Here is a 16,192-nt window from a genome sequence, read left to right on the forward strand (position 1 = left end):
GAGAGGGCATAAAAATATCATTAATCTGTATTTTATAAAGGAAAACAAGAAAAATATTTGCGCTTGTTGTGTTGAATTGCCGCGGCTGTCCTGCAGGGGGCGCAGGATTTAAACGAGCCGACCCGCGTGAACAGGAAGTGCAGCCGCATCACGATTAGCAGTTGTGGCTAGCTGCTAGTTAGCAGCGGGGACTGCATTTCTTCTCAAAACTGCAACAACCAGACGACAAAGCTTCGCCATGCTCCGTTAACCAGCGCTAAATGTTGCCCCGGGGGCAGAGTTTGCTCACATTGGCACGATGTCGGACAGAAAACGAGCCCGAGTGAAGGAGGAGAGACACAGGCGAGAACACAAGAGACACAAGGCGTCTAAACACGAGCTGGAGAAAGACAAGACACACACCAAGAAACTCAGCCAAGAAGTCCAGAAACTCAAACACGTCGAGACTTTGTGCGTATTTACCGCGAGAGCTTTCTCCTCGTTGTCCGGCAAACTTGTGCATGAATTATAAATGTGTGTTTACCAGTGTCGTTTGACATACTTTAATCCTCCCTGCTGTCATTTCATCTCGATTACTAATCTGCTCGGGTCAGGTTTGCTGCTTGTTTTGCAGTATTTTAACCACCGTGTCCTTCTCTCGTGCAGCTACGAGAAACCTCCACCAGGACTTATTAAGGTAACACTCTGGATATTTACACGTGTGTATACAAACGCATATATTTCCTTTTTAGTGTGTTTTGCTACCCGAACAATGCTGCAAAACTACAGATTGGTCGATTGACAATAATACATTTTCAGTGGATTGTGGACAACTTGTCACAGTTGGTTTCTGTTGCAGGAGCATGAAGACAAACCGGAGGACTGTATTCCTGCAGAGCCAGGGAATGAAGAAGCCAGGAGCTTCCTGGCTCACGCGCCCACCAGGGGCCTGTGGATGCCTCTGGGGAAGGAGGTGAAAGTGATGCAGTGTGAGTACAGCTACGTCAGGATACTTTGAGGCCCACAACCACTTACTTCTCTCTACCGGCGTGCCACTTTGTGACCAAGCAATTCCTCTTTAAGTTATTATGGCTACTGATTGATGGGAAGCAACTGACTGCCTGTCTGTAATCGAGATCGATCAACTCAACATCCATTCATTGGTCTTTCTCGTGCACTTTATCATTTTCTTCATGCATCCCACGTCTATACATAAACTTGATACTGTTTTTTCATAAGCTCAGCACACATGCAGTGTTTGTGGTGCAAGATAAGGTTTTCTTACAATCTGACTTGATATATGTTTTGCTTTTGTCTTTTCAGGCGAGTTCCATCTTCATCAGAAACATCTGGTCGTGTTGAATTTCTTTTATCAGCTGGTGTTAGTGCTGTTGGTCCGCTGCTCCGGGTGTGGGACGGCATGTACACTGTCTCTCGTCCCGGGTTCATTGTCCTCGGGCCTCGCTTTCTTTCATTCTGAGCATGTGGCGGATGTCATGGACGAGGGAGCATACGTGCTGTTCCACACCTGGAACAGCAGCCTGATGGGCCGTTGGACAGCAGGGGGCGTGACCGAACTGTCAAAAGTGGCAGGTCGGGTTGATGTCACTAACACCAGCTGATAAGACATGTCCTACAAAGGCACCAGGTCACGTTTCTGATGAAGGCGGATGCAAGACGTCCTGTTTGTTTTCAAAACTGACTTGTCTGAAAAGACGAAAGCAGAATAGACGTGAGCAAAGGGATTAACGACATTATGAAATGAATGGAACTCATCTGACTTAAGCCTTTGCTGAGTTTGTCTTTTACTTTCTCACTCTTTGTCATGACTGTCATCTTTGTGGACATTTTTAATTGCATGTCCTCACAAACTACTTCATGTGTGTGAATAAAGGCTCCTCCAGGCTGTGATATTAGTTTATTTCATGCTGCACTGTGTGACGTTAACTTCATAGAGTTGAGCAGGACTGTAAGTTTGGCCTTTAAATGTCGATCACTGAATTGGAGGTGACCGACACTACGACAGTTCATCGCTTAAATAACGTCATCTTCATATACCAACTGGACCAACGGACCGTTTTGGTTGCATTTATGTGAAAAAGCTCAGTATGGAGCTGGAGAATGTGGATATGATCTTTTTTCATACGCGCTTGTAAATTTGGTGGCCATGGTGGCGTGTTTTTCATCTTTGCATCAATCTCGGCTGCTTTTCTATCAGCTGTTGGCCGATGCGTCTCACGCTGCGCCGTGCACTGAGGAGTTGGGACATTTTTGGTACTGTCAGAAAGTTGTCTCATGCTGTGTGATGTTGCATGGCCGTCCTCGAACCCCTCTCACTGCAACACCACCGACTTCACACACTGATTTTTTTTTTTGTAATGATTGTTTATCTAAATGTATGTTCCAGTCTTGGTTATTTGATGAAAAAAAAGGAAAAGCCAGTCGTACCTTTGATTCACTGTAGGAAGCACTTTCCTACATCAACAGTGCAAATAAACCTGAAGTCAGATGAAATTACACAGAAGTTAAGGATCATAAACGTTTCTCGTTCAGTCAATTGGTTCTGCAAAATGTCATGGTTGTCGCACGAGTTATTGTCCCCCGTATAACTTTAGGTGATGATGCTGAGTTACTCCCAGTTCAAACTGCCGCTTGGAAGTTTTCCTTTTAAAAGTGCGTAAACTGTGAACATGACTTATTAGTTAGGCAACAGCAGTTCTAGATTTGGAGCTGCAGGTGGGAGTAATCCTCCGGTTTGAGTGGGCAGCAGTTTCAACAGGTGAAAGATTCCGACTGCCAGTTGCTCTGTTGTTGTTTTTTTATTTGTCGACAAAACAAACATGAGGGAGTTCAGATTAACAACAGTGTTGCACAGATTACCTTCTGCTCATCGGTTCATACAAAGACTCTTTTTATATTCAGTGTCCATTTATTCCTTTGTCCAACACATTTGGTGAGCCGACACACACACACACACACACACCCACTACAAGTTCTCGTTTGTTTTGTACATTTTGAGCCTGACTTGTATCGTTACTCCACTTTAAAAGGAACTTTGCTGTCAACAGTTTCACGCTGAACTTTTTTTTCTTTTTTTTTTAATTCTACTAACAGAATTTGCGTGGACTTGTTAGCGTCTCGACTTATTCACAGAAGCTGCACTGCCAGTACAAGTTTCCATCACTGTGACAATGTGAACCTTTGACATACATTCTTCACTTCTCCCCGCTGAACAAACTGTGCTAATGTACCGTCTGCCTCTCGTCACTAAATGAGCAGAGCTTTAGAAGTGTGTGACTTTTGACAGAATCACTTGGAAGTGACGTTGATCTGTGTTTTGTATTCGTCATTGAAGAAAGTTAGTCTGGTCGAGACGTCTGCGACCTTCATGACAAAAACAGCCTTTGTCACTTTTCACCGAATCTAATTTAACTCGAGCCACTAATTACGTGTAACCTTTAAAATGAGGCGGCGTCATGTGTGTGGTTTAGTATACGGACAAAAAGTATCTTATGTTGCATATATGAACTTTCAATTCCGATTTTTTTTTTTTTTAAAGCCCCTTTTAGTTGAAAAATCAGAGTCCTTTAAGAAATGACTGCTCTGCAGATTAAACTAAAATAAGATAAAATGCATAATTTAGTAAAAGCTTCAGGGATCCACTACAGAAGGGCGACAGAGCCACGTGTGGCCCCGGAGCCGCAGGTTGCAGACACCTAGTCCCGTATATCAAAATAGTCTTAACTGAAGGGACATTAATTAGTTGCTTTTTAAAAAAAAATAAAAAATTTCAACAAAGATTTCCTCTCCAGTTTCCATTCAGCCAGTCCAAGAACTAAATCTCACAGCATCGGGTGGTCTGGGATGGAGTTTAAACAGATGACGAATTTAAGCCTTTTATGATTACCTGGATTTATTGAGATTTTATGACTGAATATGGTCTGTAGTACTCGGTAATTGCACATTTTTTGTCAGTTCTACAAACATTAATTCGGTCGTACTGAGGACATCCTCAGGGCCACAGAGTTAATATGTTGAGACATTCCAAATCTAGTCAGTGGCGTAAGAATAGAAATAAATACTTCCTTCTATTGGTTCCCTGTGTAATTTTAGATATAATTTTTGGAATTTGGTTGATAAATTTTTAATCTCATTTATATATTATAAATCCTTGGTCTATTCCCTATTATTTTTCTATTAAACACCTTCATATCCTTTCACGTTTGTGAAAACCACAATATGCGCGTGATCTCCAGCCTCGGAGTTGTTTTAAATCTGACCATATTTGTTTTCCCCAATTATGTGCGCTCGATTTCAGATATTGAATTTTTCTTCTTCAATGACTTATTGCTTCACCGTCCTTTTCCTGTTTTTCTTTCGTATTAAGAGAGGAAGTCATTTTCAACGACATCAAACAACAAAGCTGAGATTATTTTCCCCGCCTCATAAGCTTTCTCAATATCCCAATAAGCTCATTATCCGCGCCACTTCCTGATTCCGGGTCATAATGAGCCCTCGTTTGTAGGTATTGATATCACTCACGTTCATCTAATCCAAATGTATCCCTCAATTTTTCAAAACGCCACAGCTTTACCTGGTTCCACCACTTTGTCTGTTGCCGTGAGTCTTCCTTTGTTCGTTCCTGTGAACTCTTCCTCACCAGGAAACAATAATGGGTAGAAATCTCAAACCCAATGCAAACAACTCGAAAATGTTTTTCTTTCTCCCTTTTATACATTTCAACCATATTCCATATTTTCACTATAGTTTTCTTTAATAAATCTAAATCAACATGATTTATTCAGTAGTCTTTGATATTACGTTTTTTATTTTATTTGTATGCTTTTCTAACTCGGACTCATGATTGCACTACTTTCTTTTATTCTTTTTTTATCCTCACAATCCAAAAACATGAATTTTAGGTTAACATATTACTCAGAATTGCCTGTAAATATAAATATGAATGTGAGATTGTGTGTTTCTCACTGTTTGGCAAGTGATGTGTCCAGGGTGGAACCAGTTGTAGCGTTCCATCACCCTAAGTGAGATAAAGTGGTTTAAAAGTTATAGCAGCACGATGGTACTGTGCATTAATGAATGGTAGCGATAGAAAAGTGCTTAAAGTTTCTTCAATAAGGAAAACAATGTTTATTTTTTATTTTTTTTTTTCTGCAGGCTGGAGGTGCAAGCGCTACGGCCACCGGACCGGAGATAAAGAGTGTCCTTTCTTCATTAAAGGCAACCAGAAACTGGAGCAGTTCCGAGTGGTGAGGTGGAACTTCTCAAAGAAAGTAGCCCGCCAGTTGCTTCGTTTAGAAAACTACTGAGCTGTTGCTCTGCAGTGGAGAGTTCCGAGGTTGGTTGTGGCGAGGTCACGGTGCTGCGGCCGAGACAAAAGTTTGTGTCTGAGACTGTGAGCTTCGGCTGGGACACGTCGAGTTTACACATGTGGGCAGCAGACTCCTTCATGACTCCACCGCGCCTGTAATGGAACAATAGCCACTGCAGAAACTCCCAGCCTCTGCAATGATTACCATAAATGCAACTGTGTCATATTTTCCTACCTCGTATTGTCTCAATATTTTTTTTTAAAAGTGCTGAGGTCAGCCGTGGTTGGAATATGTAGAGTTCGGACCGTTTTCCAGATCTAATATTAAAGAGCAGGAAGTTATGTCGTCAGCATGCATGTCACATATTGATGCAATGTGTCTTTCAGGCTCACGAAGACCCCATGTACGACTTGATTCGAGAAAACAAACGGAATGAAAAAGAAACCAGGTATTTCTCACGAGTGTCTCACGTGTATATTCCTCTATAAAACACAGACTTGATCCATTTTGAAGCCAATATCCAGACGCACATGGGGGCTCACAGTTTCTGACTGTTTTCACTCGGCGGAGTCGGACAATCTCAGATGACCTGGAAATTCTTTCATGGTGGCTGGTTCCCTGTGCAGGTTTCTGGCAAATACTGTTTGACAACAGGACGTTTGAATTTGAAGCTCGTCCAATCTGAAGGTTCACCGGAGGAACGGCGTGCGTGTGCGTGCATGCGCGAAGCAGCAGGAGGAGGAGCACACACATCCATGTGTGTTTGTGTGTGTGTCCGCGCACGCATTACAAAAAGGTTATTTAAAGGCCAGCAGCGCTTTGAAGTTTCAGAAGCGCGTCTGTGCCACAGTAATTTTGGCGTCTTCCTTGAAAGTGAAGTGAATCAGTCCAGCCTCGCACTGCTGGCTTTCTAATTCCACATACAGCGAGCGTCCTGCTGAAGGATCCACTCCCGTTTGTCCTAAAACAATAGCAATGTGCTCTTTGGAAGAAAGGAAAAAAAAAAAAAAAAAAAAAAAAGTCTTTCTCGCTGTAACCTATACATCTTTTATGAGCGCTGAGGCTTTCTTCCCCCACTGATACCATCACGGTGAGAAATGTGGCAAAAAAAAAAGTTGCTGCAGTTTAGCGCGGCCTCGTAAGGTGTATTCATAAAGCAGGTTCAGTTTCAGTTAAGTTCAGACGAGCATGTTCAACGTGAAACAAATTCTCACAAGCAACCACCAGGCACTGAAGTGTACTTAAGTTAAAAAAAACATTGCATCAAATAAGTCTATCTCAAAGGCAGAAAATCTGCGATGATAAAACCAACACACAACTCTTTCTAATGTAAAGTATTTTAGAATGTGTGTCTAAGGCTGTTGAGACGACGGTCAAGCTTTGAAGAATATCATCTCATATATATTCAAGACACAAGCAGTATTTATTGACAGCATTTTGATCCTCTGTGTATTTCCCCTCAGTGTTTTCAATCCATAATCATATTTGAATGTGGGATCCACTGCTGTGACACTTTATAAGCATTGTAATATATCCTGTATGCTCCGTTTGTAATCAGAGTACAGTTTTTGCAGGTGAAAGGCTCAGGTGTTGCGTTCACTGGCCACATTATTAATGTGAGGAAGAATAATTATTACTTCAGTTTTGGCCTGCAAAAAGTTGAGAGGTGTGGATAATACTCTAAGTTGAGAGGCTGCCCTTCTGTACCAGGGTCTCTGCACTGCCAGTGTTCCCGGCCAATTAGTTTCTCTGTCCACGGAACAAAATATTTTAGTTTATATTAGTTGAGTTTTCGTGAAAGTGTTCATATTCACTTCAATTGAGGTATTTTCGAATGTTGTGGGTATTAAGATCCCTTTGAAGCGTTTAATCACAGTTTTCAAGGTAATTTGGCGTCCGGGTCCTGTGTAATCTAACCCGAAACCGATCTTTTTCTGAAGCCGTCAACCTCAACAAAGTCGAGCGTAAAAATACCTGAAGGTGCATTATTTCCTCAGACCAGGCGGGATCTCGGTGTCTCTGAGTAGACGGTGGGCCTGGTTAGTTATCTCATGTGGTTGGTGACGTGCCCGTTCTGTGTAGATTGATATTTAAAGGCTTGAGTTGAGTGTAGTTCTTACATGCCAGTTTTTGCCCAGCCAGCCTCCATTTTTTTTAAAATATATTTTCCAGTTCATTGCTGAAGCTCCGACTCGTTGCCTTGCACATGAATAAAACAATCTGCTAACATTTCTGGAGCCGACTGTCGATGGGGCAGTCGTTAGGCCGACTAGTTGTGCATGTCTCTCACGTTAACCTGTAGAAAGTTGTACTGCAAGTTGTACCGCATCCTAGCGGTCTCTGCCCCAGCAACAACTTTTCTTCCATCTTCATGTGGCTTTAATTTGGACTGATGATGAACCCATGTCATGCCTTCATTCCCACTTGAGTTGTCGGCTCCTCTGGTGACGCCACAGCTCTGCCTTCTCTTCGCAGCATGCTGGGGGAAGTGTCCTCTGAGACTCCACACATGTATGACATGTTCATGTCCATTTCATCTGCTATGAGTAGCAGCTCTCTGATCTCTCAGGGGAAATATGTCCAACTCTTCTCTTTGTCTTTGCTTTCTCGGGACACTTCCGATCCACAAAGCCACCGCCCTTCTGTCCTCTGAGGTGTCGATGAGACAACTCAAGATGCTATTTGATTTGTTTTGCCAGCAGAACATTGGCTCAGTAATAAACTCAGTGAGAAGGAAATGTACACTTCCCGAAAGGAAACTGTCTTTGTGCGGGATTGAATAGACACTTTGCTGCTCAATGACCTACAGTTAAATATTCATTTTGAGGAGCAGCGCAAGTGTTTTGATTGTGTCTGTCCTCCCTCTGATGCACGCTGGCATCCAGGAGTCTTGATGGACACTTTGGGAGAGCATGTTAACCTCTTTCTGAGAGAATCCTGTCACGGTTGAAACGTCGGCAGTTTCTCATGTTTTTAATGATTGCACACGTCTGATTTCATTACTGTCAGGGAACCGGCTCACTTTATCTTGAGACAGTTGAATGCATACACTCAGACAGACAGAAATATATATATTTTTTTCCCCTCTTTCTATGACAGATGTGTAATTTTCCGTTGAAAGAAATATTATGTGCCCTCTTATCACAGCAGTGCGTTGACATATTACTTTTCCTTATGGGTTAACTACTAGTTCAGAAGTCTTTAGTACTCCCTAATGCATTGACTAGTGGTGTAACAGCTTCAAGTTGATCAGTGACCATTGTAGACCACACCTAACCAATCAGCATGCCACACAGAATCTGCAGTACATTAACTAAACAACTTGAACAGTAACGATGTTCAGCAAGTGATGAGAAAGCAGTTTCTTCTACTTTTTTTTATGTTAAGTCTTGCCGCACACCCGCAGCGGAACGATGGAGGTAGTGGAGGTTTATGTGGTGTTTTGTGAGCTTATATAACTGCGGAACTGTAGACCTGCGTGATCAAGTACATAATAACAACGTCGCAGCAGTCTTGACCCACAATTAGCCACAATTCCTGATAGTCTGAGAAGATCCTGCTTCTTTAACACGCAGCAGTACCAATCAGGTGATGTTCCCGAGTTATTAAAGACATGTCTAAGTGTTGGATGAAACGCAAATCATATCTGACCCGTGGCCTCAGAGATGACCTGCCACACCTAAATGCACCTCCATCCAGCCATATTACCACCCAGAGCTGAATGGAATGGAATGCTCATACAAAGACGGCTTGCTCAAAGTATCTTTTTAAAGGTATAATGTTTCATTTAGTACAGACTTTTTTTTTTCTTTTAATTTGGCTCTTTTAATTGTAAGTAAGGCAGATCTCTGCAGGTTTTAACCACATTGCAAAAAAGGGTAGTCCAAATATAAGATATAAACACTAAATTTGAGAAGAAAGTCACTTAAAACTAGTGGAATGATCTGTCCATGCAGTAAGTACATTTTTTTAAAATCTAGATTTAAGATTATACTGTAAAATCAAGCACTTAAAACAAGCCAAATTATATATCATGTCAAGAAATAAAATTTTAAATCTAAAGTGCCAAACAATTTGCCTGTGTTATTTGCAATCAGAGGTCAGAGACGGATACGCTGAACTCACAAGTACTGATGAGATAATGATATTTATCACCTTTATTGGCTGTGAGGGCAGTATTACTCTTCCTATTAATGGATGTGCCAAAACAGCTATTTTATCATCCCGCTGTGTAAATGTAAAGCCTGGACTTGGACCTCTATTTGAGGAAAAATAAGACTCCCAATAGTGGGCTCTCGGCCTGTTCTGGAAGTCCTGGTCATATGTGCCGTCTCGGCAGTACTCCAGTGTCTTGAGTGTCGTCTCAGTCAAAGCCGGCTAAGGCTTCTGCATCAGCTGTATTTCCCTTCGCTGCACTTCACTCTAATTCCACCTCCGCTCCTCCCTGCCCTTCCTGTCTGTAGGATCCAGCAGCTTCAGCAGCTGCTCCAAGACACCACCTCTTCCTCCTCCGACTCGGACGGCTCCGCCTCCTCCTCTTCCTCCTCGGAGCGCCACCGCAGCAAGAAGAGGAAAAAGAAGGATAAAAAGAAGAAAGGCAAAAAGAAGAGGAAACGGAAGTGAAGGCCCAAGTCTTCCGCAGCCAGTGGCTGCTCGGAAATCAGATGGACGCTTTGGAAACGTGCTGACTCATGAACTCTTGAAAGGTGCGCGCTTTCAATTTAGAACTGAGAGGAAACGTGTAGACGTCAGGCAGTAGGGATCGTGTGTGCTACAGAGAGCCTCTGTATGAACCGCACTCTGGAGAGTCCTTAAAGCCGCTTCTCTGCAGGTCGAAACTCTAAAGCTGTATTTCTCCTGTGCATGTCTTCCCCCGGCCCTTTTACTTGCCCCAGGGTGACAACTTGCATTTACGCCCTCTCCGTTAGAGCAGATACACCGACCGGGGTCAGATGGAGTAGCTGTGTGAGTGTGCGTGTGCCTTGGCGCATATGTGTGTGTCCAAAAGCATTTGCTGCATGGCCTTTTGAATCCTCGCGTGATATGCAATGAGCCGGCCAGTGTAAGAGATAATGTTCTTTCACCGGTCCTCATAGGATAGCATGTCGGCAAATACAGTGTGTCATTAAGAGATTGTATTTTCCACCACTTTATGTTATTCCTTCCATTGCACGGGTATTAAAGACTTTGATTATAGTGCAGAGGTGGAAAAATGTCCGGGTTAAATGTTGGATCGCAGTTCGAATAAGTCTTCCAGACCAGCCCGAATGTTTGAATGCCTGCAACTGTACATAAATATTTAGAATGATTTGAGGTCGGAATATGCTCATACTCTGAAAGAGCACAGCGACGGGAAGGAAAGAATGTATGTGAACACAATCTTCTTTTGTGGGGCACCTTTTTTTTCTTTTTTTTTTAATGGTTGTGATGACTTCCAGCAAATCTGCAGGAATTTCATTAAAAGTACACAACACCAGACTGAAGTTGATTTCCTTTTGATCACGTCCTTGATGTATAAATATATATATACATATATATATATATATATATTCTCGTGTGATTTCCGAGTCTGTAACCTACACACCACCGGGGAGCCATTTTTCTGCCTTCAACAAATACCCACGTCAACAAGTTTTCTCTTCAGTAGTAGAAAATGCGCCGAGACCAGCAGATCACCAAAGCGGTCTTCTTACCAGATTTGCCCTTTCGGCCACCATAGAGGAAGTTGGACGCTTCTCTTCGTGAGCGACACTTCTGAAAGGAAAATAAACGGGGAAACATTCCCTCTTCCTAATGACCCTGACAGACACGATTAGAGTCGACCTACAGGGAACAAACATCAGATTTTCATTAAGATTTCAGTCTTCTGCACAGTTCAAAGCTCTAAGTTCTCATGAGTTAGTCCAGCTTTTGACGAAGCCGTCTGTCTTAAACTATAGGTTTAATGAACTGATTCTTAAACTGCTTGAATATCAGTGTCTGCTATGGTAACCATGGCAAAGTTGAAATGCATATTTCACACACACTAAAAGCTGTGTTTCTAACAATTATCTATTATTAGTTTAATAATGTAATACTTTTGGCTATTCTGAATGTAATGAAGCCAATTATTTTTCTAATGTCATAACATAGTAAAATATGTTTTACGATGATGACAAAGTATGTCTGCTCCATGGCTGAATATGACTAAACCTATTTTCGTTAAGCAAACTGCACAAAACCTGCAAAAACTGCTTTTATTTGCAAGAAATGTCGTCCTATTTATGTATCATTACATTGGTGGCTGCAGTTCTGACATTTTCAAATGATGTTTTTTTAATGCTACTTCAGTCATCACAAATTATTGGCAAATTGATTACCATAATGGACAGAGTATCTTATTCCACTATTGTCAAGTTATGGCATTATGGGCTTCATTACAATGAAACATGATTCCAGTATTGGTACACTGATGATTGCTACAGTCCTTAAATGGTTTTTATATACTTTCTGTGTTAAAATACACCATTACGTGCTAATTCTAGAAATCGCTTGCAAACGGGTGTCAAACTGACAATAATCACATATTTCAGTTTTTCTAGTTTGGGAGAAATCAAATCCCTCTCAATATGCATGAGTCGCCTCAAAGTTTGCCTGTAAATAATTAAGTACTACGGATGAATGAGAACCCAATATGATTCACTCGACTTTTTGGGTGTACGTTTAAAAACAGATATTGCTACATGCAGTAGTTTCCTTCGCATAATACTGATGTTCAAGCGCAGCTTTTCACAATTCTTTTCAGGTACATACCACCAAATATTGTACTATTATCTCTTTTTTTTTTTTGCCAATTGTAACTTGCAAAATAAAGAGTTAAATCTGCTTTTGTTTTCATAAACTAAACATAAATATATCGGTGGAAGCTGTCGCAATAAAGTGAGACGCATTCACATTCATCATATTCATACAATTGTTACTTTTCTTATTACTAATATATAACTTGAATGAACTCATTTCACTTCCACTGCAGACAGCCCACATGCTGATTTCATTTCAGGCAAAAACAAATCTCGTAGTAGAACTACAACTTAAAACAACATATTTCGCTGAATGCTAAACACTTGGGGTGCTTAGGTTTTTTAACATTATTCGGGCTTGTATATATACAGTATGTGCACTTTGACACAAGCAGCTCCTGCTGGAGGACAGTTTACATGCTCGCGGCGTCAAAAGTAGGAAAAAGAGATTTTTCCATTGTGTGAGGAGCTCGCTTCATCTTTATGAGAATGTCTTTCTATTGCCCCGCTGGTTTGGTTTCTAAGAGATGTATCTACAATTATATTCTCATCATACATCACAGTCATTATAGAATACAGTGACGGGTAAATAAACAGAAAGACACATTTATCTTAGAAGTATTACACACCCTCCGCGCTTGTTTGCAAAGCAAAAAGGAATTATGGAAAGTATCTCAGCCAAATTAAAATGCAAGATGCGATTTTGTAGAGTGACCGACCTAAATGTAGATTTTCTGTGTGGATGCAGTGGCGTTACATTAAGTTTACTAATTAGATATAATCCAACCTCCTAAAAGTAACTCCACGAAAGAAGTGATCCAAGAATAAGTCATTTTAGACATAATGAAAAGTACCATTCGTAACATTTAATCGTTTGTCCGCCTTATTTACAACTAGTTGGCGTTTTGAAGGGGAGAAAGAAAACCATCCTTTGAGCAACTACAATATTTCTTTTTCTTTTTTTAATTCCATGGAAATGATTCTCACCAATTCTTTTGTGGGATTAAGTTAAGTTTACTTTTTTTTTTTTTTTTTAGCAGTGAAGGGAGTGTGTGTTTGTGGCAGTAATTACAATACCATGAAAGGGTTGGATTCTGTTGCCCAAACTAGAGCATAGTTATTTATTTATTCTTGCCTCCAACCGTCTCCTCCACTCTCTGCGGTGACCGTCTACCCTTTTCTGACCAATAAAGCGAAGATAAATCAGCTTCGCTGAAACACTCTCTGTTCCACGATGAATCTCCCAGATGAGATTCAGTCACAGGAGCTGCTCAGAGGGAGCGTTTGCCACATCGAGAGAGAGAGAGAGAGAGAGAGAGAGAGAATCTGGTCAGTGGAGAGGGTTTTTTTTTTTTTTTTTTTTTAATATTGAAACACTCTGTCTTCTTGGACAAGGGACAGGTCAGACTGAGTGCCAGACCAGACTCACTCACTTGTGCTGATTGTGTATAAGCCTCAAACGTGGAGTCCAGACTGTGAGTATTGAAGAGCTGCTCACTTTTTTGTTCCTTGTGCTTCCCATTTCGGTGCATCAGAACAGAGGGAATCGCGTCAAATTTAGTTCTTGTCACGCACAGTCTGCCATCTGCATGGATATAAGTAAATGCATGCTTAGGTATTGAGTTTTTGTTGGAGAATAGTGTGCAAATTGTTGCTTCATGCATGAAAAAAAAGCTAACATATGGACACTGGCATTTATTTCTAATTGTGAAGTCAGAAACCAGAAAGCATGTCCATTACAGTGAAAGCAAAATCAAAGAAAAAAAGAAAAAAAAAGCTACCTGAGAGCCATTATCAGTGCAGTGGCTTAAGATCAATTGTTGGGTTAATTAGGAAAATGAAGCTAGAAATTAAAACTCAAGTATGTAAACCCTGGAGTAACGTAAAAGTAAAACCTCCTAATGACTGCAAATGACTCAAGAATGTTCTTCAGACTGTGGTCATATGTGACTGCTCAATCTTTTCAGTTCACATAATATACCTCAGAGGACATAAGCCTCTCTCTCTTCTGAGTGATGAGACAAAAAAAAAAAACCCAACAAGCTCTATCTAAAGAAAATGGAGCAAAAAACGACCCGAAGTACAGCTGCATTTGTCAAACATGGTGGCGCATCTGTTCTGGTTGGAGTGTATGGCTGCCAATGGAGCTGGCACGCTGGCAGTCATTGTTGATTTCACTGCTGTCAGAATGTAACGGGACGGTGGACAGGAGCGCTCGGCGCGCTCGCAGTCAGCCAAACGCATCGGAGCTCATTGGGTGACATTTTACACCCAGTAGGACAACCGTACTCAACAAATGTCCAACGCAACCAAAGAACTTTTCCGGGTAAAGCGGTGAATATGCTCCTCTGATCTTAATCTGACTGAGCAGCGCTCCGCTCACTGGAGAACAGATGAACGCTGGAGAGAGCGCCGCAAAGCCTGCGAGAGCCGAGGGTGGCTGCGGTTTAAAGTCTGGGACAGAATACAATCCATTCGCTGGTGTTAGGTCAGTCTTCCAGCCGTCATTGTCTAGAAATGAGTTTCTGCAAAAGCTGCATGAGTGAAGGAGGTCCTGAAATAGGTTGCATGGGGGAGTAATGATTACTGCTCACACCTCAGAGCGAGGATACTCACAACTCAAGTCCAGTAGGATGGATGGATGGATGGATGGCTGGATGGATGGATGGATGGATGGATGGATGGATGGATGGATGGATGGATGTCCTAAAATAGCTCCACATATTAGGATCTCGCAGTGTATATTTCTCTTTTCTTTCAAAATATCTCATCCCCTTCCAGTAAGATCCTTATTTTTAGACAAAAAAAAAACAAACTCTATTGTATTTTGCTTTTCCCGAGCTCAGAATATTTTTCTGTCTGAGCTTCTACTCAAATTAAAGTCAAAGCTTGGCACTTGTATGCAGTACCCATTGTTGTATTTTAGATTGAATTGTCTGAAGCAGAGAGCCTGAAGAGCATACGAATAAAAAAAAAAAAAAAAAGTAACTGTCCAAAAACTGATGGTCTGGTCTGAATTTCCAAAGACCTAGAGAATTAAATCTGTATGACTAGAGGCCTGAATTCATTATTACCAGCCATGTTTGCCAAAAAAAGAAACACGCACAAAGCTTTTCTCTGTATTCTTAATGTAATATACGTATCACAGCAGAGCAGCAGACAGATTAGTATTCAGCGGTTGACTGTAAAACAGGATTCATCTAAATTCACGTGCACTTACACAACAAGCAGGTAGAAATGACGACCTGCGTTTATACGTGAAAGAAGCCAATCCTTTGCTCACCTTTTAACATGTGCATATAAAGGAGTGACTCAGCGTTTTATTGGATTAAATGGTTCATTGCACTGCATTGTGAGTCTGCACTTTTTCTGAGGGAATCATGTGGTTCTTTTTAATCGGATGCGCTGGCTTAGGAACTACTTTGCTGCTTCGCGTAAATAGATTATTTCTTCCAGCAAACATTCAGATTTAGTCTTGGAGGCTCTCAAACTGAATGCACAGGTGTGACGGTCACCACGACTCAATGACGCGGATGACACTTAATAATAAAATAATAAGAATAATAATAGTTTTGCTTGTATCAGCGTGTTTCCTAATAAAAACACACAAAGACAACAGTGACACAATATTCATGATGCTTTATCTGAATTGCTGATGTCCGGGTCTAATGCAAGCTTGGAAGTTAAATAAAGAATAACTTGACATTATTATTTGACTCAAATCTGGTGCACTTTAAAAAGTGTAATTTCCTCTCGATTGAATAGTCACTTTGTTTCCTGTTATTGGTTTGGACTGGGCCCGCTTGCCTTCACAGCCCATTTATGCAGTCAAATTAACAATTTAGTTGAGGACACAGGCTGTCACTTGAATAGGCAGAGTTTTTTTTGTTGTTTTTTTGCGTCCTGCATTGTGTTGTTTTTTTTCTTCACAGGCAGAAAAAAAACAAACAGAAAGAGGGACTGGGAGATTTCTGCTGGGTCTGTCGCTCCAGATTATTTACCAGGAGGCACACGGCTCCCGTATTAATCCTCGTCCTGCTGCTCCTGCTGAGCGGGGACCAGGAGGAGCTGCAGGACCGTCTGAGACACACTATTCTCCTTCTC

The 16,192-nt window shown here is 41.4% G+C and overlaps 2 protein-coding genes across 6 annotated transcripts in view; both read left to right on the forward strand.

Annotated features, from left to right (window-relative positions):
- Positions 1 to 114: 114 nt before the first annotated feature.
- Positions 115 to 10,796, forward strand: rp9 (RP9 pre-mRNA splicing factor). 3 transcript variants are annotated; one of them, XM_080484719.1, is made up of 6 exons: positions 133 to 450; positions 646 to 676; positions 839 to 968; positions 5,155 to 5,246; positions 5,696 to 5,757; positions 9,773 to 10,796. In XM_080484719.1, exons 1-6 carry the CDS (start codon positions 299 to 301, stop codon positions 9,930 to 9,932), a joined length of 627 nt encoding a protein of 208 aa, XP_080340845.1. In that variant the 5' UTR covers positions 133 to 298; the 3' UTR covers positions 9,933 to 10,796. The 3 variants fall into 3 exon arrangements, with proteins under 3 accessions (XP_080340846.1, XP_080340845.1, XP_080340847.1); XM_080484721.1 differs by lacking the exon at positions 5,696 to 5,757 and having other exon boundaries at positions 142 to 450; positions 9,773 to 10,784; XM_080484720.1 differs by lacking the exons at positions 5,155 to 5,246; positions 5,696 to 5,757; positions 9,773 to 10,796 and adding an exon at positions 1,303 to 3,042 and having other exon boundaries at positions 115 to 450.
- Positions 10,797 to 13,333: 2,537 nt separating this feature from the next.
- The window catches only part of elmo1 (engulfment and cell motility 1 (ced-12 homolog, C. elegans)), a 104,120-nt gene continuing 101,261 nt past the window's right edge, over positions 13,334 to 16,192 (forward strand). Inside the window, exon 1 of one of the 3 annotated variants that reach the window (XM_080484731.1) lies at positions 13,334 to 13,563. The gene's annotated coding sequence lies outside the window, so the exon portion shown is untranslated. The remainder of the gene's footprint in view (positions 13,564 to 16,192) is intronic. The other 2 variants (XM_080484728.1, XM_080484725.1) reach the window with 2 other exon arrangements.

Source organism: Lipophrys pholis (assembly GCF_963383615.2).
Source record: "Lipophrys pholis genome assembly, chromosome: 17".
NCBI classification, from domain to species: Eukaryota; Metazoa; Chordata; class Actinopteri; order Blenniiformes; family Blenniidae; genus Lipophrys; species Lipophrys pholis.